The sequence below is a fragment of the Apostichopus japonicus genome, chromosome 20, assembly GCF_037975245.1.
Source record: "Apostichopus japonicus isolate 1M-3 chromosome 20, ASM3797524v1, whole genome shotgun sequence".
Classification (NCBI taxonomy): domain Eukaryota; kingdom Metazoa; phylum Echinodermata; class Holothuroidea; order Aspidochirotida; family Stichopodidae; genus Apostichopus; species Apostichopus japonicus.
In genome coordinates, this window is record NC_092580.1 from 7,172,906 (window position 1) to 7,198,215 (window position 25,310).

At 36.9% G+C, this 25,310-nt stretch overlaps 4 protein-coding genes across 11 annotated transcripts in view; 2 read left to right on the top strand and 2 right to left on the bottom strand.

The window, feature by feature from the left end:
- The window catches only part of LOC139962021 (splicing factor 45-like), a 17,270-nt gene extending 13,528 nt beyond the window's left edge, over positions 1 to 3,742 (top strand). The window contains exons 10-12 of the mRNA XM_071961838.1: positions 443 to 541; positions 1,520 to 1,592; positions 2,549 to 3,742. Of these exons, the coding sequence (XP_071817939.1) occupies positions 443 to 541; positions 1,520 to 1,592; positions 2,549 to 2,652 (276 nt within the window). The 3' untranslated portion in view covers positions 2,653 to 3,742. The remainder of the gene's footprint in view (positions 1 to 442; positions 542 to 1,519; positions 1,593 to 2,548) is intronic.
- Positions 3,207 to 8,497, bottom strand: LOC139962025 (general transcription factor 3C polypeptide 6-like). Of its 3 annotated transcripts, none has more exons than XM_071961849.1 (5): positions 8,360 to 8,497; positions 7,383 to 7,460; positions 6,714 to 6,828; positions 6,247 to 6,333; positions 3,207 to 5,073 (listed from the first exon to the last, which is right to left on the bottom strand). In XM_071961849.1, the coding sequence occupies exons 1-5, from the start codon at positions 8,393 to 8,395 to the stop codon at positions 5,042 to 5,044; spliced, it is 348 nt and encodes a 115-aa protein (XP_071817950.1). In that variant the 5' UTR covers positions 8,396 to 8,497; the 3' UTR covers positions 3,207 to 5,041. The 3 variants fall into 3 exon arrangements, with proteins under 3 accessions (XP_071817950.1, XP_071817949.1, XP_071817951.1); XM_071961848.1 differs by having other exon boundaries at positions 3,207 to 5,079; XM_071961850.1 differs by lacking the exon at positions 7,383 to 7,460 and having other exon boundaries at positions 3,207 to 5,079; positions 8,360 to 8,496.
- LOC139962023 (tafazzin-like) lies at positions 8,335 to 17,099 on the top strand. 4 transcript variants are annotated; one of them, XM_071961846.1, is made up of 9 exons: positions 8,335 to 8,474; positions 10,927 to 11,061; positions 12,125 to 12,253; positions 12,766 to 12,811; positions 13,545 to 13,630; positions 14,805 to 14,885; positions 15,236 to 15,277; positions 15,798 to 15,991; positions 16,787 to 17,099. In XM_071961846.1, exons 2-9 carry the CDS (start codon positions 10,950 to 10,952, stop codon positions 16,874 to 16,876), a joined length of 780 nt encoding a protein of 259 aa, XP_071817947.1. In that variant the 5' UTR covers positions 8,335 to 8,474; positions 10,927 to 10,949; the 3' UTR covers positions 16,877 to 17,099. The 4 variants fall into 4 exon arrangements, with proteins under 4 accessions (XP_071817947.1, XP_071817943.1, XP_071817944.1 ...); XM_071961842.1 differs by lacking the exon at positions 8,335 to 8,474 and adding an exon at positions 8,534 to 8,714; XM_071961843.1 differs by lacking the exon at positions 8,335 to 8,474 and adding an exon at positions 8,553 to 8,704.
- A 181-nt stretch (positions 17,100 to 17,280) lies between these two features.
- On the bottom strand, positions 17,281 to 23,981 carry LOC139962022 (uncharacterized). Of its 3 annotated transcripts, XM_071961841.1 has the most exons (9): positions 23,831 to 23,933; positions 22,861 to 23,011; positions 21,704 to 22,062; positions 20,922 to 21,044; positions 20,323 to 20,420; positions 19,225 to 19,376; positions 18,640 to 18,801; positions 18,103 to 18,181; positions 17,281 to 17,568 (listed from the first exon to the last, which is right to left on the bottom strand). In XM_071961841.1, exons 3-9 carry the CDS (start codon positions 22,027 to 22,029, stop codon positions 17,420 to 17,422), a joined length of 1,089 nt encoding a protein of 362 aa, XP_071817942.1. In that variant the 5' UTR covers positions 22,030 to 22,062; positions 22,861 to 23,011; positions 23,831 to 23,933; the 3' UTR covers positions 17,281 to 17,419. The 3 variants fall into 3 exon arrangements, with proteins under 3 accessions (XP_071817942.1, XP_071817940.1, XP_071817941.1); XM_071961839.1 differs by lacking the exon at positions 22,861 to 23,011 and having other exon boundaries at positions 23,831 to 23,981; XM_071961840.1 differs by lacking the exon at positions 22,861 to 23,011 and having other exon boundaries at positions 23,756 to 23,905.
- Between the last annotated feature and the right edge of the window lie 1,329 nt (positions 23,982 to 25,310).

A 25,310-nucleotide genomic window follows, 5' to 3' on the forward strand; every position in this document is an offset into this window, starting at 1 on the left:
AATTTTGTCAAGGACAACTGGTGTTCAGGTCATCCAAAGTGCCCTGTGGTGTATGTGAGGTAAACAAATGATGTTTTGCTTGAGCTATTAGGATTGATAAAACAAACAATTAAGGTTAACTTTTATGCATGCACTGAAAAGCTAATTTCATCTGCAATTTAACCGACAGGTTCATTCTAGAGATTTGGCATATTTTACAATTGACTATCTTGAAATGGTAATAACCATAGAAACGTGACAATCACTCATTCTTTTTATCGGATTATAGCACATCAAGACTCAAAGGGTCTCTTGAGTCATTTAAGATATCCCTGATCTCACATGATGAAGGGTTAGTATAAATTTTGTACATAGTTTTTCTTTGAAATATATGATCAGGCTTCTGCTATGGAATTTGCTAGTGGCATTGAAAAGATTGATTTTGTTGCTTCTCCGACAACAGAACATGGTCGGCCCGGGAGAAGTCGATGAAGAACTACAACCAGAGACAGCAGAAGAGTGCACAAAGTATGGAGCTGTGGTGAAATGTGTGATATATGAGGTAAGCTGTCACCACGGCAACAGAAAGTGGAAATCATGCCCCTTAAGGTAGCATACGCCCATTAAAAGCCCCATTGACTCACACACTAAATCACAAAAGTAATGTGGTCTCTAAGTCTAGATAGAAGTTTTCACTAGCTAAGCACTACCCATCACCGGATAGCTGACAAGTTGGCCTTTCATGGCACCATCAATTTTCCGTATCATGACCATGTAGATTGTTTGCTATCCGAGCCAGAAGTTTTTGTGACTTGTCAACGAACCTCTTCACTCAGTAGTAAACAATTTTCCTACGTTGCTCCTGAAGGCCTAAAGGGGTCTAAAATTGCTTCAATTGACCCAGTTTTCTCACCACATGTACTTCCATTCATGCTCTTCAACATGCAAGCCACAAAAAACTAGATCATGATTAAATAACAGGTCAAAAAGATGTTCTCCCGCTGCTTTTTGGCACTTTTCTTGAAGGAGAACAATCAAGCGGATGGATATAGACTCTAATAGGAGTATGCCACCTTAGGGTTGCTAGTAAACTTGATTTCCAATCAAGCCCAATATGAAGTCTGATTTCTCCAGAGAAAGCTGGAAGAACAAGAAGAGACATAAGTAAGCTACTGATGAAGGAAAAGATGTTGAAACAACCTGGTAGTTAACAAGTCTACAAGCTGGAAAATACAGCATAGTTTGACAAATGTAAAGGAGAGAGAAAATTGTTCCTCGTTTCTGAAAAAGTCTTGAAAAATTCTGTACAGAAAAGAAATAAAATTGTCCCTGTTCAAACACTTGTTCTCAATTCAATGGTGTCCTAATTCTGTCTTTTGGAAACAAGAGCAAACAGGTGATAATAAAACAAAAACATAATTGTCCCTCCAGGCACTAAGCCCCATGGTTGTAGTTTTTGGACTATAACTGATGTGTATTTTAGGGTGTTTTATGATTCTGCTGAGGATACCTCAAAGATTTCCTTTATTTTATTCATCAGGAGCCAAATGCAGAAGAAGAGGAAGCAGTCAGGATATTTGTTGAATTTGGAAGTATTGCTGCTGCTGTTAAAGGTAAGGTGGACTGGTGGAGCCATGGAGGTATAGGAGAAGGTGTAGGGGTAGGAGAAGAGGGTGTAGGGGTAGGAGAAGAGGGTGTAGGGGTGGGAAGGGTGATGACCTGAAAGATGCAAAACACATCACAATATCAAATGCTTATTTGATTTACAAGTTGTTACCAATGAGATTTAGGAATGACTGCACCGCAAAGTTTAAATAATACAAACCAATGGTTGCGATTTCGAAGAGATATGTGTCTTCCATTTGGCAAACCTCCATTGTATTACTAAGGTGCTAGAGCATTGCAGATGCCCCTGTGATAAACCTGTAGTTGCTGGATTAAGCATTTCAAAGGCAGCAAAAAAGGCCCTTTGCTATTACAGATTCAACTGACTGGTTTGGTCAGCTCCAAGATCTGTCTTGTTCAAAGTAAATCACTGTCATTAAGAAGTATAACTCTCAGACTGATATTGCTTATTTACTAGCTTCTAGCACCGATAATTATCCTAATTAAGTCTATTTAATATGCTTTGCTCTTAATCACAACATAACAACATTGGTACAACATTTATGCAGGTGAATAATCTGAAATATTTCCCTGCAGTTGATAGTAAGAGTTTTTGGAAACAGCGCAGCGCAGCGAATAAGCTACACTTGGCTTTAGAGTTGTATTCACTCTTTGCAGGATATGTTTGAAGTACACATATCTGTAATGTAAGGTAAAGAATGTAGGATATGCAGGAATGTTTGGTGCAAGTTCATAAAATAAAGGTATAAATGGTACCCAGTACTTAATCAGGTTATCTGCTAGGTCTCACACCAGCCCATGAATAGGGTAGTAATTGATCATAATCTTGTTGCTGTGTTATCAATCCTTGTAACCATATTTTCATGAAATAACAAATGGAAGAGTTGATGCGACTACTTTGTTCAATCAATGAATCAACAATTCTGTTTACTTTTTCTCTCAGCTGTTGTGGATTTGAACGGAAGATTCTTCGGCGGACGAATCGTCAAGGCATCTTTTTTCAGCCCGGAGAAATTTAAACGGTTCGAGCTGGGAAGGAATTCGTGACAAGGTGCGTTTCTGGGAACAAATGGATGAACAAGTTTACACGCTGCTAGAAAACAGCAAACCTGCGAGTCTTCTGCAGCTTGAAAGCACCACATTCTTACACTCGAGCTTTTGGTAGATTGATGACATCGTCGTACCTCATTTTCCAGTTAAGATTAACTCGCAGACATCTGGAGAGTTGCCATGGCAATGGGAGTTATGGCAGCATCATCATCTTCAAATTCTGACCGTTTTCGGTCATGACATGCCGGATTGAAGCAACCCCTTTAATGTCTGAGGACTATAGCCATTTGACAGAGAGCAGATGGCATTTACTGATATAGGTTTACTCCTTTGTCTGTAGGAAGTGCTTAGTCATACAATATAAACCATGAAGAAGTGTTTCCACATTATTTCAGCTCAATTTTTGTTGTTAACCTCTGGGTTGCAAGTCAAGGAAGGGGTGGGTGAGTTGGTCGGGGATCCTGGTTAAAAAAATGGTGCTTGGGTACAACATGCAGCTACCGGGTAGTGAGGAATCCATGAAGCAATAATATATGATAAACAGTGAAGTGTAAAGCATTCTGATTTATATTTATCAGTGTTAACAGCCGTGGAATTGTTTACAAGTTGTAAACCTTCCTTAATGTCAAGATTAGTTATTGCTTTTAAAATGTAATTACTGTTAGTGATACAGTTCTATTAACAGTAGCATTATGAATAAATAGCAGAAACATGAGCATTTGAAAGCATTCAGCATCATATCATACTTCAAGGGGGAGGGGAAGGGAAGGGAGGGGAGTGGGGCAGCCATTAAGAATCAAACAATGGCCTGCTTCTCTACAATAGTAGTTCACTTTCTGAAATTTAAGGTGTCCCCTCACAACTTAATTTTACAGTGAAACTTGGAAATGTCATAAAGAAATAAGTTAGGAAACGCACTTGTTGAGCGATCTTCACAGGTGCTGTTCTATTGAAGTTTGATATCTGTAAATTAATAATGTAAATAATGGTGATCACTGTCTGTACTGACCTGTTATTATATCTTATAGAAGCACAGGTTGTCAAGAAATGCTTCTATCAAGTAAATACAAAGATCTCATGAAAAATACTTTAGTATACGTTAGTATATATTTATTACATCTTCAAAAACATTCAACATACTTTCCTTAATTAGAATAACTACCACAAACTGCAATGTACATGAGTATGTACAAAAGAGTTGTGAAATACTGTTTTAATTTAATTTTAGTTTGTAATGATGTTTCAATCAGAAACTACTAACGACCCTTCGAATTCACACATATTGTAAGCTTATAACCCGATTATATGCATGTGCCTAGATGCACAAAAAGTTATAAGAATATAATTCAATTTGTAAATGGCAAATTATGGACCTCTCATGAGTGATAAGGGAGGCAGAAATTGAAGTAACGTCAATATGGTCTCACAGAGTTTGCTGACGTCTTAAATATTTCTGTCTACTATTCCCCCACCCTTTTCCAATAGAGGTACAGCACACCTTCCTGCTGTTTATTCTCCTTCCCTTGAAAGGGGGTATATCATCTCAAATATTCCACCAATGATATTTGGAATAGTAACTGTTCAATCTTGTACCTGAAACTGATTGTTCAAAAACTTTAGTACAACCCAAAAGGTCATGCCTGCTCCTTCCAGTCACCCTCGCCCTAACCAATTTAAGCCTAAATACATTACCACTTCTTCTATTATTACTTACTATTATATTCTTTTACTTTTGCTTAGTGTTCACTAATTTGGCCCTAACCATGTTGAAAATTCATACCAGCTCCACCACAACCAAAATACTTTTAACTTCTTGATCTTTGATAACACTCTGACTAAGAATACTTTAGGATAGAATTTACCAGCTAGCATAGATATGCACTGATCTTTCTGTAACCAGTTATCCACAGGACACCATCCTGTTCTTTATAATAATAATAATAAAAAAAGTGGCCACTTATAACGCGCCATATCTGTCAACTTGACACTCCTGCCGCAGGTTTTACAGTATTGTTCAAGGCCAAGGCCCTCTCACACGACTTTACAACTTAACCCTGGTCGTTGATAACTTGTCACACCTACACACCAATGTGTGCACAATTCAATCCATCTCTCCTGGGGCACCACAGTGCACCACAATCATGTGTCCCCAGGGGGACTTCCCATAGGGTGCAGCCATAAACTGGCGCACGCAACTATATTTACAAGTTACCTCGCAAGTCCCCATTTATACACCTGGGTGAAGAGAGGCAATGGAGATAAAGTGCCTTGCCCAAGGACACAACGCAATGATCTGGCCAGGACTTAAAAGTCCACTGCCTTAACCACTTGACCACAATGCCCTTCAGGTTTAAGCAGCAGGAGATTCAACAAAACTGTGTTGTCTTCATTTCACCTCAGAGCTGTCACTTTCCTCTGCTGTATCTGACATGGAAAGATGAACAAGGGGAGTGAAAATATTAAAAGTATAATAAAGAGCAATTTGGTGGAATAATGAATGCACCATTGCCATTTATAAGACATTCTCCCCAGCTTATTATAAATCAGGCCATTCCAACCCTATTGATACATAAATGGGGCCCATATCAGCCATACTGATATGTAAATGGGGCCACATCAGCCTTATTGATATGTAAATGGACCATATCAGTCCTATTGATATGTAAAATGGGGCCATATCAGCCCTATTGATATGTAAATGGTGCCAAAGGCCAAAGCAGCCCTATTGATATGTAAAGTGGGGCCATATTGATATGTAAATGACCATATCAGTCCTATTGATATGTAAAATGGGGCCATATCAACCCTATTGATATGTAAATGGTGCCAAAGGCCAAAGCAGCCCTATTGATATTGTAAAGTGGGGCCCTATTGTAAAGTGGGGCCATATTGATATGTAAATGGCCATATCAGCTCTACTGATATGTAACTGGGGCCATATCAACCCTATTGATATGTAAATAGGGTCAAAGCAGCCCTATTGGTATGTAAAATGGGGTCATATTGATATGTAAATGGCCATATCAGACCTATTGATACATAAAATGGGGCCATATCAGACCTATTGGTACATTAAATTAAAATTTCTAGTAGACAAAAGGCCGTAGAGCTTGAGGAATGCTGTTCTTACTGGTAGATAAGGGCTACTACTGATAAAGGCTGCATCTAATAACTGGTACGCATAAAGACTGCCACCAGTCTGGTAAACTCTGTATTATGTCAATGTAAAGCCACACAGGTGCGTAGCCAGGAATTTGCCAAGGGCGGGGCGAAACTGTAGATTCGGCATTGAAAACTATCTAAGCGTAGCGCCACCATGGGTTGGCGCGAAGCGTACAAGAAAATTTTGGCTTAAAATGCCTCCCAGATCACTGGAAAAGGCACTTCCCAGGCCTTGTAAGTTGCATCTAAGCATTTTCTCTTTTGAAAATACTAGCGATATCATAAAAACATTAAAAAAAAATTATGCTCAAGGGGGGGGCGGCTGCCCCCTTCGCCCCCCCCTTGGCTACGCGCCTGAAGCCACATATCAATTGGGAGTAATTTATATCACAGATGATCAAAGAACACAGACAGAATTCAATTACGCACCTTTACTTGAAGATTTTTTAGGTTTCAACACAGCTCTCTGCAAGGCCAGTTTTCTTGATGACTTGCAGACATATTCTAGCGAAGGTCCTGTGATGAACACAGAGAAAAAGAATAATGCTTTACGCAAGTAAATCAATTGCTGGTCATGGCAGATTTTATAACATTAGAGCTAAGTATAAAACCATGTGTCAAATAGCATGAAAATGATCATAAACATTTCCAGTGTATAACCTAGCTCTCCTACACAGCAGAGCAAAGAATATAGTTCAATGTGAGATTGGGTCACGTCGACTGATTTCAGAGGGAAACAAACAGTGAAATAGCCTTGTTAAAAATATGATCAGCAGTACCGTAGATATACCAACGATATCAAGACAGTGTAAAATAGAACAGCATACAACACACTCGTTTGCTGCCAAATGTCATGGAAATTACAACACAAACCATGGAGATCATAATATGTTTACCTGTTTTCTCGTTAGAATGTTCTACAAAGAACATTGCTGTTCCGACAGTTTCCTTATATTCCCCTGAAAAGATGTAGTTTCCAACTTGTAAAATAGGATTGTCTGACATTAAACCCTAGAGAGAGTGAAAGAAAATATTCATAGAATCCTTTTCATAAAACTGAGGCTGCCAAAAGTAAAGGACAGGGTGAGCAGACAATGACAATGAATGACAATTTATTTTCAGCAACTCCAGAGGCATTATATAAATGAAATAGGCCAAATTAACACGCTACTTTTAACAAATTAACAGCTTGTGGCTTGCATGGTAATGGAGAAAAACAGAAAGGTGCAATACTTTTGTATTACATATTGGAAATCATGGTGGTGAAAATATACCTTAAACACATACCAAGGGTGGGTAGACCATCAGTGCACCCTCCCCCAATCCCCAAAGAAATCTGAGGCACTAAAAATATTTAAAGACCAATTTAAAAAAAATAGCATTTCAAATGATGGTTATAGTTATTTATTTAAAAAAAAAATGTTAATAGCACTTTTACTTATCAGTCCATGGATTCGACTGACTTCTGAGATGAGAACTCCCCTAGTTCAACTGACATTTCTGGCCACATTTATTATCTACCATCCTTTCATATTGTACCATGGAGAATGTCAAAGTTTTCTTACTAATATTCTGCAGTTTCCAGTTTTGGAGAAAGTGTCAGCATCAATAATCCCAGTGACCTCTAGCAAAATGTATGTAACCTGTCAAGAAATGTTATCTGAATTTAACTCCATGGAAGAAAAGATAAACTTACATTTGATCAAAAGACACAGTAGAAGTTAAACCATCTTCACCAAACTAGATCACTTTTCAGGCAATTTTTCTAGAATCTTTCGTAAAGGTCATCAATATTTATACCACCTAATATGTGCTAGAAATTCTCCCACGCTCAAATTTCAACATACTGCCACTCTAAAAGCAGGTAACCACACATTAAATCATTTAGTTTAACAATCATTACATGGTAAGAAAGAACTTATGGGATCAGAATCTTCATGAAAGAACTTTGGAAAAATTATTTTGAAATTTGAAAACAACTTTTAGCAAGCTACTGTAGAATTGGTGCTATCAATGACCATTTAAGGTTTCATTGGAGAATGTTCAAATACACTGTGTAATCATTGGCAGTCTCATGGATAGATAAAGAGGATGGCAGGAACATGAGGGGAACCAACTTAATCTCTCTTGCACTTGTAGTCTAGGCCAGCTTTGCAAATGTTATTGAATAATAATTATCGCGACGAATAATAATTAATATAGACAGACCATTGCAACATCAATCATGAGAGATGCAAATAACATTATGGCACTGTTGGATGCATAATAATCATAACCTACACATCTCATAATTAAGATTCAATCTAAGATGTGTAAATGTTGTTTAATTATATTTTGACTACCAGTGTGATGAAAACATTTGAAGAAGCAATGTGTGCACTATGCAGTACAAATCTATAATCACAACTATTTCGCGGAACTACACTCAACCAACATTAGGACAAATGCACCTAACACTAAAGTGACAATCTTATGATTATGTAACTAAGTTTTACAGATGAACGAGGAAAATCGAATTAACGATTATTGTGAGGAGCATTACTTCTTCTTCTTCGGCGTCTTTAGAGCCAGACGCCATCTTGGAGATGCTTGAAATTGAGTTCAAACGCTATGAAATTTGTTGCAACCTTTTTGCCGTATATTCTAGCAAAGAACAGGTAACCAGTATGCATAACAAAGTTCGTCTGCTACCCTAACGTTTTCTTACTAAGCCTAGTAGGCTAAGCGTCTAAGACACAGAACTGCCATAAGTGCAGTAGACTAAAGTTAGGTCTGCCAGTCCTTTACGCGACGAACACCTCTTTCCTCTACAGGCCTGTGTCAAATAAGATAAATTTCTAGTAGTTATCGTATGGTGCTTACTTTCCCGTGCTACATCAAAGAAAAGGTAAAGGAAGGTAACCTGAAATTGATAAATAAGCAGAAGTTCATAGCCATTGTACGATTGAAGTCTCGCAATTTGGTGGCCTAACGTTCAGTTAGCAGTATGTGGCAGACCTAGGCTAGCCGTAAGTTACACTAGGATTAGAACTAGAAGGGACTTCGGAAATTGTAAATAGATTCAGTTCCATGGAGCTGGGCCTATTAGATGCTATGACAGTTCGTGTCGAAATTACGAGGCTGAGATACAAAGGAAATGTCCGAATTTGAATAAAAGGTCAGAATGTCTAATTTAGGTTCCAGGCCTCTTGACAATATATATCGAAATATCCCTTGTTACTTGTAAGGCCTTAAATCATTTGCAAGATATTTGGTGGATATATTTATCCTTGCCAAAGGCAAAAGCGCCAATGTGGTGGTGCATATGTATGTGTGTGGCTTCTTTGCTTTCAAACTAAAAAACTAGGCCTCGATGGTTGTTAAAACTTCATGTACTTGGCATGTAGATGAGCAGACGAACCATGTCCTTTCCTTCGGATGTGGTCAAAGGTGATTTGATGTCACCTGAGGTCAAAGTCTGAAAACCTTGTAAACTTCAAAAGCAAAGTCAAGATGAACTTCAAACTCAGTATATCCACATGCTTTATAAAATCAATAACAATCTTGTATCAATCAATAAAGACAATCTAATCCCAACAAAAGTGTTAACACGAGACATAACCATGAAGGCATAACTAATCTTAACTTCCAAGTTCCCTACTCTAGAAAGAATTTATATAAATATTCCTTCTTCCCCCGCACCTTAAGAGATTGGAATGCTTTGCCATCAGACATTGTGCATGGACCGAGTCTAGACTGTTTCAAAGACAAGCTCACTAACTCTTGCTTTGTTAACTAATAACTATACTCATACTTTGTAGCGCGCAGTTGGCGTTTATGTCCTCTAGTAGGATTTTTGCCGTTCTTAACCCATTCAGATTCAGAGTGAGCACACAAATGTACAGTACAGTATGGCTGGTATAGTGGTCTGAAAATCTTGTAAATTCTTGAAAACTTGAAAATCAAAGCTTGGATGGACTTCATACTAGACGGATCAAACTTAGCACAAGAACCCTTCTAATTTCATTGAGGTCAAAGGTCATCAGAGGACAAAGTCTGAAAAGGATGTTAACTTTTTGTGGATTCTTAATATGCTAATCATTTTTTAAAGTGTCAGAATTTTAGGGGAGAACCACATCACAACTCATCAATACTGTATTTATGAGAATGTGATTGTTGGCAGCAAGATACCAGTATCAGCATCGTATGGTGAATAACAGTTTACTACTGTAAATTAACTTTAAGCTGGAAAAATTGTTAAATGTTAAATGAATTCCTCAAATATTATTAATCTAACATCTGCAATTTATTACCTAGACATACATCTACATTTTCAAATGCTTGATGAAGCATGTATCAATTTCTGTAGAAGTTTCTTCAACACTTTTAGTCCTGTTGTAATGCATATGATATATATGTATAATACTTAAACAATTAGAATGCATTAGAAATTTACATGGTTGACCTCAAATTAATTACAAATGGTCTGCTATGTTATTGCACAAATTAGGCACATACAACTGTAAAAGTTTAGAATGAATTTGGGGCAATATTTCTCCATTAGTTCTATTGGATACAAATTATAGAGGGGCAGGGGGGGGGGGGAGATACCTTATACAAGAAAAAGTAAGTGAACAGTAATGATTTAGATCTATTTTTGCAAATTATAGCTTCTGCAGATTTCAAGCTTGTAAAGGAAAGAAAAACTGAGCGACTTGTTAAAACACTTCAAGCAGAACTTGCAAGCTTCTCTTTTGCTGTGATAAAATCATACAATTTGACCAACTGTGTGAAATGATATGTCATATTAGGTTCTAACCATATACTATAGTATACTGTAAAAGACCATTGGCATGGTGTATTAATGTTGATAACAGTATGCATGAAGGGATTCTAAGGAGGTGTCATTAAGCAATACTGCAAAAATACCAGCTAAACATTAGTTCTAACTACAGTACAGTACAGATACAGCAGGCATTTAAGTAGAAACACATCTACTGTATGGTAACTGAAAAGTGTATCCCAAATCAAGCTAATATATTCCATATCTGTGGCTATAATGATCACTATGTCCTTTTCATCTAAGTCAATTTTTTAACCTGTTTTTATTTTTTGTATCAAATTCCTCAGAACTTTATCACTCCAAAAACACAATGCCGCTTGAACCTTGGCAGTGGAAACACACAAACCATCCAGGAATTTTACGGAAGTCAGCATCCTGTCTAACCATCCTAGGTGTTGTGACTCTTGGTAAACTATGGGGAAGTAAGAGATATTTTACTTTAATTTTGAATGTAAATTTTATTCCAATGATTGATGGTATCGTGATAGATGTTATACACTATTGACTATTACTACACAAATTATCCTGATGAGTTTGTAGTAGCTTTGATGTTTACAATGTAAACAATGTGTAACCATTCTGGCACTCTCTAATATCAAAGAACTGTCAGTGTTACAGTATTGTTCAATAAGTTTAGTTTTCGATATTGTATTACTATTGACTATTGTAAGAGAATGTGTAAAAGTATTCATGTTACTACTGTAAGATTAAGAAATGTTTGGTGGAAAGCAATATATAATATAGCCAAGTTAGTATATACATGTTACTCACTCACTCACTGTATTGTTTATCAAACTTGTTCTGCTTACTACTAAAGAGAAACTTTTACTACAGAGTTACTTTACTAAACTTTTACTAAAACTTTTACTAAAAACTTTAGAGAAACTTTTACTAAAGAGAAACCTTTATTCCCTAGTTTCAGTAGCAAATTTAATTCATATGAATTCAATGCACCAAGTGTTAGGTGGTATTTGGAGATTTCAAATTGCTGTAAGGGGAAAATAAGTCACTTCAGAAAAACATAAAATCGGAAAGGTTTACTGTAACATGAAATTAGAAGCTGTTAAAGGACATGTGACACTGAATAACGACAATCTAGACATCTTTATAACGTGTAACAACTATCCATCCCAAGTCAACTTGGATGGATTTCGACAGGAAAATCCTTCAGATTCATAATTGGTGATATATAACCGCTCATATCAGGTTCCAATCTTTGATGACATACAGTGTTGCAGCGCATAATATGATATTTGTTTTGAGAGTAGTGAATGGGACTTAATTAAGCTAATTAGTAAACAGTAAGCCAATTTTGTTGGTCCGAAATGATTCAAATTCTTAGATTATCATCCAAAGAATCACTAGTATGAATTTGAGATGGATCTATACCGTGTCAAATGTACTTTAAGTTATGAAATATTGTTATACCTCAATGAGCTAAATTTCTTCCATTTTTAATTTGATCACATTTTGCATTATTCGTAGAACTGGCCAACTCTGTACTTGTGGTCAATACTGAGGATCTACAGAAGAAGATCCTGCACAGGGAGAAAGGCGTTCCCCTGGTAACCGTTAGCAATCATCTCTCGTGTGTCGATGATCCAGTTTTGTTGGGTTAGTATCAATCTACATCTGCCATGTTGTAGATCTCAGCTTTTAATTTATGACATTTTTCATTGATCTTGGTTAAATTGTAGTAAATGAAAACTTTGAATACTTGACATGACCAGCAAAGACAAAAGATTGTCTGGAGAATGGATAAAATGTGAGGGGGGTATTTCCATCAGTACAAGTAACAATTCATGTTTAATATATGGTACAAACTAAATTGAATATTGCATTCTCTTTATCTTTAAAGGACTTGAAAGCAAAGCTTGTATTGAGCATTGAAGGAAAATTTGTTTTCGCTAGTCATCTTGTTCATACTGTGGGTAGACTTAGCTCATTTTAGAATTGTTCATATTCCTGTCAATAGCAGTAGCATGTGAAATAAATAAAGCATTGAATTCCAGCTCTAATGTGTCTTTGATGTCATACAGTAGTAGTCAAGGGTTATTTTGATAGTTGCGTTGAAATGTCTGCCTCAAATTTCTGATCATTTTTTCTTCATATTTTTTTCTCATCAGGCAATTTCTCCTTCAAGTCATTTTTGTTCCCGAGCAGGGTTCGGTGGTTAGTAAATTTGCCATTCCAAAAGTGCAAACTGTTCTGTTCTTAAGAGTTTGAAGCTTATCCCTGTGTGCATGTAACATATCCAGCTTAATCCCTGTGTGCATGTAACATATCCAGCTTATTCCCTGTGTGCATGTAACATGTCTAGCGTAATCCCTGTGTGCACATAACATATCCAGCTTATTCCCTATGTGCATGTAACATTTCCAGCTTATTCCCTGTGTGCATGTAACATATCCAGCTTATACCCTGTGTGCTTGTAACATAACCAGCTTATTCCCTGTGTGCATGTAACATATCCAGCTTATACCCTGTGTGCTTGTAACATAACCAGCTTATTCCCTGTGTGCATGTAACATATCCAGCTTATACCCTGTGTGCATGTAACATAACCAGCTTAATCCCTGTGTGCATGTAATATATCCAGCTTATTCCCTGTGTGCATGTAATATATCCAGCCAACTCCCTGTGTTGGCTGGATACATATCCAGCTATAACCCTTAAAGGTTAGCTGTACAAATATTCACAATTAACCTAGTTGTGTGTTGGTGCTCCTTACCTAAGTGACAACACCTCCCCCATCCCACCTCATCCCCTTCCACCCCACACAGCAATGGTTTGGTTTTGGCTCTGTCAGTCATTTTATAGTCTTTTATAGTTTAAAGAAAAATAACCTAATAACATACCTCTGCATTGCATATTACCAATGTTTATTTCCTTAATATCTCCACAGGTTACCTGGAGCTAGTGACATAGCTTTTATGAAGAACAGCCATGTCTGGTTTTTCACGTTGGGCCAGATTGTTCCCATTGTAAGAGGTAAAGTTGCTTGCAACCTTATGACCATTTCATGGAAAAGCTTTTTTGCCTCCCAATGATAATAGCAGATATTAGCCACTACGTGTGGATCCATAAAATTATCTGTTTGATTTTTCAGTTGAATTGATGTTTCATTTAGTTGTACATGTGTACCGTTGGTGAAGTTTTTATTGGTCGTACCGAATGGTAAAGGAATTGAATTGTTTGAAAAGTTTGCTGGGACTTAATGCATCAGCTTTCAAGCCCTCTTTACAATAGAATAAAAAAGAAAAGCTACTTACAAAATATTTGAATTTAGAAGAGGACTTGGATGCATGGATCTAACAAACTGGCATTCTGTTTGATTCCCATTTGAACGATAACTTTGTCAGTATGAAAGGAAACATTTTTCTCCCCAAATGTCAAAAAAATATAAATTAATTGCTATGATACTCTTTGTTTACTTTTTTAGTAGGAAAGCCACTTTTTTTTACAAAGTGTATTTATTTCAAACAACTTTTCCTTGACTTGGGAAGAAGATGCAGAGATGTATTTTAGCATATTCAATTGTACAGTATGTTCTGTCCAACATCATTTTTCATGTATATAGTGTCTTGTTGTCAGGCATTGACTGATCAATTTATATGATCATATATAATGCATTCCATTTGCAAAATCACATAAAACTGACTACAATTTTTTTATGTCACATTATCATGATTTGATTTGTTGTGTTTCTCTAAAAATGGTTGCTCTTTTGCAAACATTGAAGACAAAGAATTTATTGGATTGCATAATCATAGTTTGAAAGACATGAATAATAATATCTGTGGTTTGTTTCCAATGTTCACAGAGTATTTTAAGCTACACTTGCTAGTCTGGTAAATACAGGATACCTTACTTACTAAGAATTTATTGGATTGCATAATCATAGTTTGAAAGACATGAATGATAATATCTGTGGTTTGTTTCTAATGTTCACAGAGTATTTTAAGCTACACTTGCTAGTCTGGTGAAAACAGGGACACCCTACTTACTAAGAATTTATTGGATTGCGTAATCATAGTTTGAAAGACATGCCAACTAATATCTGTGGTTTGTTTCCAATGTTTCACAGAGTAGTTTTAGCTAGTCTGTCAAATACAGGACACCTTATTCCCAGAATATTCATAACTTTTTTATTTCAATCTCACAGGTGATGGTGTATACCAGCCTAGTATGGACTTTATCATTGATAAAGTTAATGATGGTGGCTGGGTGCATTTCTTTCCAGAAGGTAATGTTTTGCAGGATGCTGTCATTGTGAAGAAAAGAAAAAATCTTAAAGAAAAGGCTAAAATGTTTCTGATATAAGCTGTCAAGTTATATTTAACAGGGATATAAATCTCTCATATTCTTCTGGAGAAAAATCAGACCATTAAATTATATGAAGAATGTAGATGGAAAACTTTATCTAGCAATTTCATCAAAAGTCTTTATATTTGCCATGAATGAAATTTGCATGATGGTTCAGTGATAGCCCAAGATATTTTGGTATATTAATGTCCACTATTACATAAGTACATATTTACCAGTCTTACTTTCTCCGATTTTAATAATGCCACCATGTTCCTTTCCATTCCTCAGGTAAAGTGAATATGACCAAAGAATTTCTCAGGTTAAAATGGGGTAAGTCATTTGTTGTAAAGTTGGATTTGTAAAACAAGTGGTCAGCTCACATTGAGGTGTTGGTATTTACTCATGGTACAGAAAATGAACATCAGCAGGAGAAAGGTTTAGACTATGTACAGAGAACCTCAGTAAACAGCACAAAGAAATCTTGCAAAGAGAAAAGTGGAAGAGGCTAGTGTAGCATCAGAATTAAAAGTGTCCATAAACCTTTGCTTTCAGGAAGGTGTTTGTTATGTTAAAATTTAGTGTACTTTTATAGATAACTTTAAAGGGTTTAATTTTCAAAAATGTAATTCAAAGGGCTTATCACATTCCTGTGTATTCATGTCTAAGTAGGAAGTTTACCTTGAATAGCAGGTTATATCAAATAGCTCCATATTGTTATTGTGTTATTTGAAAGTACCATTGTAACCATAGCTTCTTTAATAAAATTAATACACAAACAGTGAATTTTTATAGCCTCTGTAGAAGATAAGATCTGAAGTCTTCGTTGTTTTTTTTTTCACATTTTAAACAGGTATCGGCAGGGTGATCGCAGAGAGCAAGATAAACCCACTGGTAGTTCCATACTGGCATATAGGTATGGACCATATACTACCAAACTATCCCCCATATATACCTCGGGTCGGTAAGAAAGTTACCATGCTCATCGGGGACGCTATGGACTTCAAAGAAATGCTGGCTCAAATGAGGAACGAGAAAAGAAGTCCAGTAAGTTCATCAAATTTCATATCAATACATTTTATATTTATTTTAACTTTCAAAGTTACAAGTATTTTGCTTTTTCAAAAACAAGTTCTCTTTAGCCTTCTTGTCAATGGTTCTGAAAATATTAAGTTGTCTGAGACAATTTAGCAAACTTTGACCAAAAAATGAACATTTTATGAGAGAATCATGTTTTGTGTATGCAGTCACGATCTTAGTTTCTCCTATAAGCATGCATTTGTATTGCATGGTGAGCTTAGAAGTGTGTAGTCCCATGACACTGGTTCTAATGCTTGAGAGAATTTGCATTGTGTCAAGGGTCTCAGCTAGGGTGTGTTGGACTAGAAAAATGTCAACAAGTTTGAAGATGCAAAGACAATCAAGGTTTGAATTTCTCTGCTGGTGCTGCTGGTTAGAAGCTACAACACATTGTGTGTTATGTGACTAATGATGTTATTGTGTGTACAATTATTTCTACCATCATATCTTTGATGGGAAAGTGGGTAGGGGGGGGGTAGAAGTGGTTGTATATTGAGGTTGCAGCCATTTGAAATCTTAATCTGTACAACCTTGCAGGTGATTGAGATCATTGATTCAAATTCTGGTCTTTCCTCAATTTTCCCTCTTCAGGTAGTAACATTAATTTTCAGGTAATTATTTATAGTAACAAAATTACTCTGTTATTTTCAGTTGTCTCCAAACCTTCACATCTCACTTAAAATACTGTTATCAAAGGAAACCAGAATTTCACAGATAAATCAAGAGAAATTCAATTAATTGTTTAATTGTTTTTTTCTCTAGATGGAAATGAGGAAACAAATCACTGATGCAATACAAGAGGAGCTTGGACGACTAAAAGCAAGAACAGAGGCCTTACATTATGACAGATAACAACGGCAGAGGCCTTAAGAAGAATGGACCTAGTGGCAAATAAAAACTTTTAAATTATATCAAAACCTAGCCACATTCTAGATTTGCAAAACATTTTTTATTTTACTACAGGCAATCAGAGAGATCAGCAAACCATCTTTAGCTGTTGTGGTGGTTTGTTTTGCAATGAGAAATTGTTTTCATCATATTTTTGGCAGAAGGAAAAGAGATATTATCAAAGATATTCCACCGAAGACCTTTTCGTTACTTTAAGATCAAAAGTTGACTTTGAATTGGTTTCACTGTTAAATTAACATGGCCAAGCTCACATGTCACATTACCACTAACACCATTAACAGGCTCACAAGGTAAGACGGGATGATAAATATGGATTTTATTTCTGTAAGCAGATAATTTTCGCCAGACACTTCTTTATGATCCAACATTTGAAAGATGCCTGGTCATACCATCGATGCTCGTCCAACATGTCAACAAGCTGACTTTCTAGTATGACTTATTAGCCGTATACTCTCAGCTAGATCACTAATTTTGTTCCATCCATCTTCAGGTCGGTTCAAGTAGATCTAATATTTCTTTCCTGTTAGTCATATCTGATGGTCTGTTTCCCTTTTCATCCATGCAGATATCTGCCCCAGACTGTAGTAGAGCCTTCACACACTCTGTCATTTGACTCCCAGCTGCTATGTGTAGAGCTAAAAGTGGAAAGGTAGTGAAAAATTCTTGTTTTAGAATGAGTTCTCTGCTTCTCAGGGTCAGACGTTTCATAAGTGACAAAGTTAAATCAAATTGACATTTACAGAAAAGAAAAGAGGGAAGAAAAAAAACTACAATTATTATATTTTATATATATATTACAGAATCTACTCAGATATCATACAGTGAAAGTGATATGTTTGGAAGTGGTTCATCAGGTAAGATAAATAACTAAAACACTTCGAACATAACTTCCAATAGTATTGTTAATTTGCTGTTATAATTCCAATCAAAGTGCTAGTTGCTTTTTGGTTGGAACCTTAACAAAATAGAATTGCCATGAAGGTCAGTTTGTTTTGAAATATTCAGAAAGCTGCTACTGGTCCAGTAAATGGGAATTAATTGAGTTCTATTTAGCCAAACAAACACCTATTGTTCTTTCCTATGGCCAAGATCAGCCTTAAATTAACACAAGTTCACATCAGAAGTATAATTTTCATTAAGAACTTGAAAAAAAGTATGAAATGACAAACCTGTTCGACCTTTGACATCTTTCGTATTCACATCAGCACCGAGTTGAAGTAATGTGAAGATTGTACCATCTTGTCCTTCCTGTTTAATGGAAAAGAACATTTGCCAGTTGAAATATAAAATCATTTATCACAAGATTAAGGAAAAAGTTTCACAATTGTGCAGATCTGGCCAAATTTACTTAATAAGCGGCAGTTGCATAAAGGCTTAGATAAAGCACTGCTTGATAAGGGTAGGCCATGGCCATAAATTGTAAGGAAAGTAGTTTCAGTAATTGACAGCAATGAGTACAAATGGCTTTAGTGCTCAATACCTTGATTTCAATTCCTGTAAAATTTATTCTGTCAAGAAAAATGATATCATAATGATGCCTCCTTTGCAATTGCAGGTGCATTGGTCCCCCCCACCCCCATTTTCTGGTCACTTAACACCTGTAATGCAGATGGCATCGCCCATAATCCTACTTACATCCCTGCCTCATTTCATTGACTAACTTATCGGCATTTAAATAAATCAGACTCACGCTAAACTGACATTACCTTGGCAGCTAGATGGAGTGGAGTCAACTCTCCAATACTGGTTGCTACATCTGGAGGAACTCGGTGGGTCTGTATTAAATATTTGACAGACTTGTCACAACCAGCCTGAGCTGCAACATGGAGAGGTTCTCTGCCCAGTACGTCTGGTCTGCGAACACCGGCCTATCAGAAAGAAATAAGACAATGCTGTGACCAGTTTGAAGATGATCAAGCTTTTAGTATCTTCAATGAATAGGGGAATGTAACCCTCTATCTTACAGGGAAGATTACAGCACTTGTACAACATTTAGTGGGAGACTAAACCAAACTCACTCTCTTTAAGTATACTGTGTGTACCTACTAAATGTTACACCAACAGAGCCATCAACTAGAAAATAGTAGTTTTAGGTAAAAGATCATTAAAGGTTGATGTGAAATCAGGAAGAAGAACTATTTGACAGAAATAGTTGCCATTTACAAATTTAGTGACTGAAAATAGCAAACCACACATACTCACTTTTGGCAATTCCAATTGAAGAACTATTACAACTATGCAGATAACTTATCTTTGAAATTTGTTGAATGTCTAAATCAGCTCAGACCTACCTTGTGCTGTGTGATCAGCACATCGGCCACATCTGTGAAACCTGCCCTCAATGCATCCATCAATGGTGTGGATCCACATGAATCGGTTGTATTTGAATCGTACTTGCATCTACCGAGAAGCAGATGAACTGCATCCAGCTTTCCATGTAGAGCTAAGTTTAGAAAAGTAAAGATAACTGTCTAGGTTTTTGTGATTGGTCTGACCCTTGTCACTGCCTACTCAATCATCACTGCCTACACTATCATCAACGCCTAGTCTATCATCACTGCCGAATCTAACATCACTGCCGAATCTATCATCACTGCCTAATCTATCATCACTGCCTACCTACTCTATCATCACTGTCTAATCTATCATCACTGCCGAATCTATCATCACTGCCGAATCTATCATCACTGCCTACTTACTATATCATCACTGCCTCCTATCATCACTGTCTTCTATCATCACTGCCTTCAATCATGGCATTTCATGGCCCACAATGATATGGCTCCAGAGTAATATCACGGGAGTAGTTACCCCACCTCCTCCCCCTTTCATTCATTTTTGTATTAATTTCAAAACATTTCTGCTGTAAATGACAGGGACCTTACGATTCCTTTTCTGTCCCCGATCCCTCTACCCTATGCACCTTTCTATTTCCCACTGGCAGATGGTTGTGGGCTACAGCTTTTTTATATAACATTCACTTATCTAAATTGTTATTTCCATACTAACGCCATGGCATATCCAGGTCTACATGGCACCTCAAGTGAACCTTGTCCCGCACATATTTGATGTCATAACAATAATGTGCCTTCTGCAATCATATTTCGATAGCCTTTACTCATTAATGTTTCGATTCCCTGATATCTCAAAGCTAATATAATGAGTAGTAAATGGAAACGATTTTTGTTGAAAAAAAAATTGATTTCAGTTGAACTGTAAACGACACAGCATAAACTATGACCCTGCCACACCCCACCACACTATTGGTGACATGACTTCCTGCTTTGTAATTGATTGCAAATTGACTGTGCAATGTAAGTAACCGAAGTAGGAACCCAACATAAATACTTTGTTTTTATGAATGAATCTTATCTGGTTGTGATTCTCACCCGCTGTGTGTAAAGGTGTTCTTCCGTTTTTACTTTTCGTTGACCAAGTTAATGGGTGTGCATCTAGAAGGCAGTTAAGTACATCTACACTCCCTTCCCTATGAAGAAAATTATATACAAATACATTATGACATAGATTTACATATTTTGACAAACTCAGATCTGAACCATTGCACACATAAGAATACACTAGAAATATTGAATATTTTGCAGCTTAGTTACAGCAAACCAAAAACATTCAGTGTGACCTTATGCTCCAGTTGACCACCAGCACTGACACAGATGGGTACACAGTAGCGTTAGTAACGTTAAAAACTGTTCAAAGTTCCTCTTATGTTCTTGCCATCCTCCCATTATGTATCTGAGGTCTTGAAATGGGAAGCCTTTAAGCCAAAATCTGACTATGTTGCTTTGGCTCTCCTGTTGGTGATGGGACCAAGAGCTGGTACCTTTGCAGGAATGTTAAGGTTTATGAATTGTCAGAAATGATAAACAAAATGGTGATTTCAATGTATGTAAAACACAAATGTGAAACTGCAACACTGTCTGACTATGTCAACTATCATATTTCTCTTTGGTACGATCACTTTTTTCCTTACCTGCTAGCAATATGAAATGCATTCCATCCATCTTTATTACACAGCAGTGGGTTAGCACCAGCCGACAGCAACTCATTGACAATAACAACATCCAGTTTTGTACATGCCAGGTGAAGTGGTGTCCTGATGGGAAATCAAAATCAACCAGATATGAATCGATACAAACAAAACCAAAAATAGGGCTTGACAGTATAAACATGACTTGGACAAGATTTTTTCAAAACAGGTCTAAAAGCTCCCATGTCTAATTTTGATCATTTTTAAAACAAGTAACACATGACTTATCACTGAAAGACTTACCTGTCTATTAAATGCTCACTCCTTAATGACAAGAAAAAACATACAAAAGGACAGAGCCTCCAGGGAAGCATGCAAACAAAACTTAGGGCAAATACTTAAGATTTAATATGCAATGTGGAAGGCGCGTAGCGAGGAATTTGCCAAGTGACGGGCGAAGCTTGTAGGCAAACTATCCAAGCGTAGCACCACCATGAGTTAGCGCGAAACGTGCACAAAAAATTTGGTCGAAGATTCCTCCCAGATCGCTGGAAATGGCACTTCCCAGGACCATGGGTTGGTGTGAAGCTTACAAGAAAATGCCTCCCAGATTGTTGGAAACGACACTTCCCAGGCCTTGTAAGTTGCATCTAAGCATTTCCTATTTTGAAATTACTAGCGATATCATAAAAAAAATATGCTCAAGAGGGAAGGGGGCTCACCCCCTTTGCCCCCCCCCCTTTTGCTACACACCTGCAATGTGGTTGTAGTTAATTGAAACCTACCAATCAGCCCTTTTCAGTGAGTCAACCTCTGCTCCTTTCGTCAGTAGAAGATTCAAGCAATCCCTGCTCCCTGATTGAGCAGCCTCGTGCAGAGCTCGCTTACCGTCTAGGTTGCTGTTCTCGATGTCTGCTCCTCTGGAAATCAAGAACTCAAGTAAATCAACATGGTTATGTCTTGCTGCGAGATGGACAGCGCTGTCTCCAGATCTCTTGTGACAGCAATTCAACAGGGTGGATTTGTCGAGACTTGAGTCAAAAACTGTCTGCACATCTTCACAATTTCCTTTCTGCACTGCTGATAAGAATTTTTCTTCAGTACCCTTCATGTGAATACAGCTTCAATGGTAGCTCTGAATATGCTGTGATTGAGCGAAGAAAGAAGAAAAAAATAATATATCATAATATCCCTGTACTTCAAGTGGGGTTTTGTAACAACTAATTACCACAAATAACATTGATACTGCATTTTTTAATTTGCCACTTTACCCTTTGGGTTGGAGAAATGTAAGTCAAAGGTCAGCTATGTATATATTTTTTATTTAAGGCTTACGACTTACTTTCTACAAAATCTCATGACAATTATCCTGCAAACAATATATGTACTGAGTATTCATGTACATAGTTACAAATATATTGCAGAAATGCTTGATGCAATGAAGACCATTCTGAGAAATTTAATTTATAAAAAGTAAATGTCAATGGTAGCCACTTATAATTAATCAGTGTTCACCAACAGTGAAGTTATGACCTGTGTTGTCAGATCTTAATAACCTACTTGTCTAATCAAGCTTAAGATTTCTCAAAACATATCTTTATTTCACACTTATCATTGCATTGATTGCTGTTATTTTTTGGGTTTTGTTTGTATGTTTCTTAATTATACTGTGTTTTGAAGGAAGTGACCTATTAGACAAGCCTACAAAGCTTTTTGAGATCACTTTTTTTTGTGCAATGTATGTCTTCATTCTTACATATTATATCTCATAAACTTTTCCATTTGTGTAAATTTTCATATAACAAATTGATGAAATAAAATCTAAAATGAGTTATTTGCTGACAAAGAATTCACTAACATAATCATTGTCATAAAGGCCTGTACTAGGATGGAGGAAAATGCTATAAAACAACCATAGACCATGAATCAAATTTCCTATCACCTGTTAGTGTTACTGAATGAGAACTCCTTAGCACACTGACATCCTGAGATAAGCATTGTTCTGTTCCAGTTAAATGCTTCCCTATGCTACATCTGATAGTTGCTGCACAGAGTTGTTTCATGTTGGAAATTGCTTAATGCTTTGTTGGAGTCTTGTTAATTTGTATTTGAATGAGATTGTGGAATACCTTTTATGTTTACATGAAATACTCATATGCAATGTGGGGGAAGGATTGAAAGAACAAGTTCAGTGGTATCTGGATCTTAGGAGTGCTTGAAGTTGAAGAAGGTTAGTGAACATTACTTTATATTAGGTTGTACTATTTCAGTGTATTACTGGAAGGGTGTGAACAATAAAGCTAGGCCTAGGCTTTTTTTAAGAGGACATGTGTCCGCAGTTACAATTAGGCCTAGTAGTAGTAGTACTGTAGTTCTAGTAAGAGTTGAAGCACAACCACTAACTAACAAGTACGAGGTATGCCTGACCTATTTGTAACTTCCTTATAAGAATCGCCACGCAATTAGTGTAGGCCTAGCCTTGGGAAAGGCGTATAGGCCTACATAAGCTAGGCCTAATGTTGAACTCAGTCCAGTTACACATATTAATGTTGTATCATGTTTTGCTTTGCATAGACTAAATACTGCCAGTAAGATTTATCCCTAGTTTCAAAAGGAAGTCAAATAAATCGCGCTTAAACACGATCGGCTTAGGTGAGGCCTAAAGATTGCATGGTGCTTTTTAGCCACACACATTGAAACTAAGGCGATTCCTTCTCTGTTTAAGTGTTAATACTATTACTACTACTACTAGTGTTACTTAGTTTGTATACTTGTACTGTGCCTATACTAAATGCGCTAGGCCTGACAACAAAAACAGGCTAGGTATAACACTAAACCTTCGCCCGGTCGACTTGATGTTTTCAGCACTTAATTGAATATTAAATTGTAGCTAGTAAAACTTCACAATTTACTACATTTAATACTTCATCCGCAGATGACAGTGAATATTTCTAAACCATATTAATCTGAGAAAATCACAGGGAGTCTTGTAAACAAGGGTGTATTGAACTATATTATTAACTTGTAAACAAGGGTGTATTGAACTATATATTAACTTGTTCACTTCCTTCATGGTCAAGTCTCAGGACTGCGATAACTGTTGGATGATCAGGGAGCTGCTACTCTAGCAGCTCCCTGCATGGACCAACACCTGCACAATCCTAATATTATATTTGTAGTGTTGACAGAATTCAGTACTTAGGCTATGAAATAGGCGTCATTTTCCCGGAAAAACAAAGTAGATACTGTGCTTTTTGAAGCAACTGATATGTTAATCAAAGTAACAAATTTGTGGAAAAATTTATTAAATTTGTCCTTTGAAATAGGGGAATCTCTAAGTTACAGTACCATACTATCTTTCGTCAAACCCAACAAAGACGGCACTGGCTTTTTCGTGAGGTGAGCTGTTTTGACCCTCTGTTTGCCCTCCACGCTTAGCCACTTCAGTGTATATTGGGTGCATAAGATACTTATATTTACGTAAAGAATTATACATGGATACATATAATTGGTATTCAGGTTACAAATCGTATGACGTTTGATTGCACCACAGTTAATTTCTGTGAAGTCTAGAAGGTTTGTACACTGATTACTAATAGCACCGAAGGCGCTAGATTGATGACTCACATACTTCGTCGGCTCTGCCTTATATCTCTCTAATCAACGATATTATCTTTTTATCATCAACTACGAAGCGACCGAACATTTTTTGAAAGCTACATTATGTCCAGGTGCGGATCCAGGATTTTCGAAAAGGGGGAGGTGGTTGGGGCAGGTGTGGGGGGGGGGGGGGGAGGAGTTGCTCCGAGGGACGGAATTGTCACGATTACTATCGTGGCAAAGCGCCACCATCAGTTGACGCGAAGCGTAGCAAGAAAATGCCTACTAGATTGCTGCAGGAAATGGCACTTCCCGGGCCTTGTTAGTTGCATGTTAACATTCTTTATATTTAGATATAATGTTTTAAAATTTACACTTCAAAAAAAGGTAATTGTTATTAGGCGAAATCACTTTGCAGGGGATGAATAGGGCATTTTACTATATATTCAATGTTTACACAGGTAATTGAAGGTAATCATAAGTAATTCACGTGACATGAACAGAAATCCATGACAGGTGGTCTTGTGTCAATTGTAACTGGCTGATGTACTTGTAGGTATATATTAATTGCTACGTCAATAACCAGATATAAAAGCTTGAAAAAATATATACTTGCGCGTACCAAGGGGGGGGGGTTGGGTTCAGACGAACACACCCCTCCCTCCCCCAAAAAGAAAAGAAAAGCAAGGTCACTTTCAGTTTACTTCCGGTTAAATGACTGCATACATGGGTGCATCACATATTCTCCATCATCACACCGAGAATGGTTCACATTGAAGCATTAAATGTTAC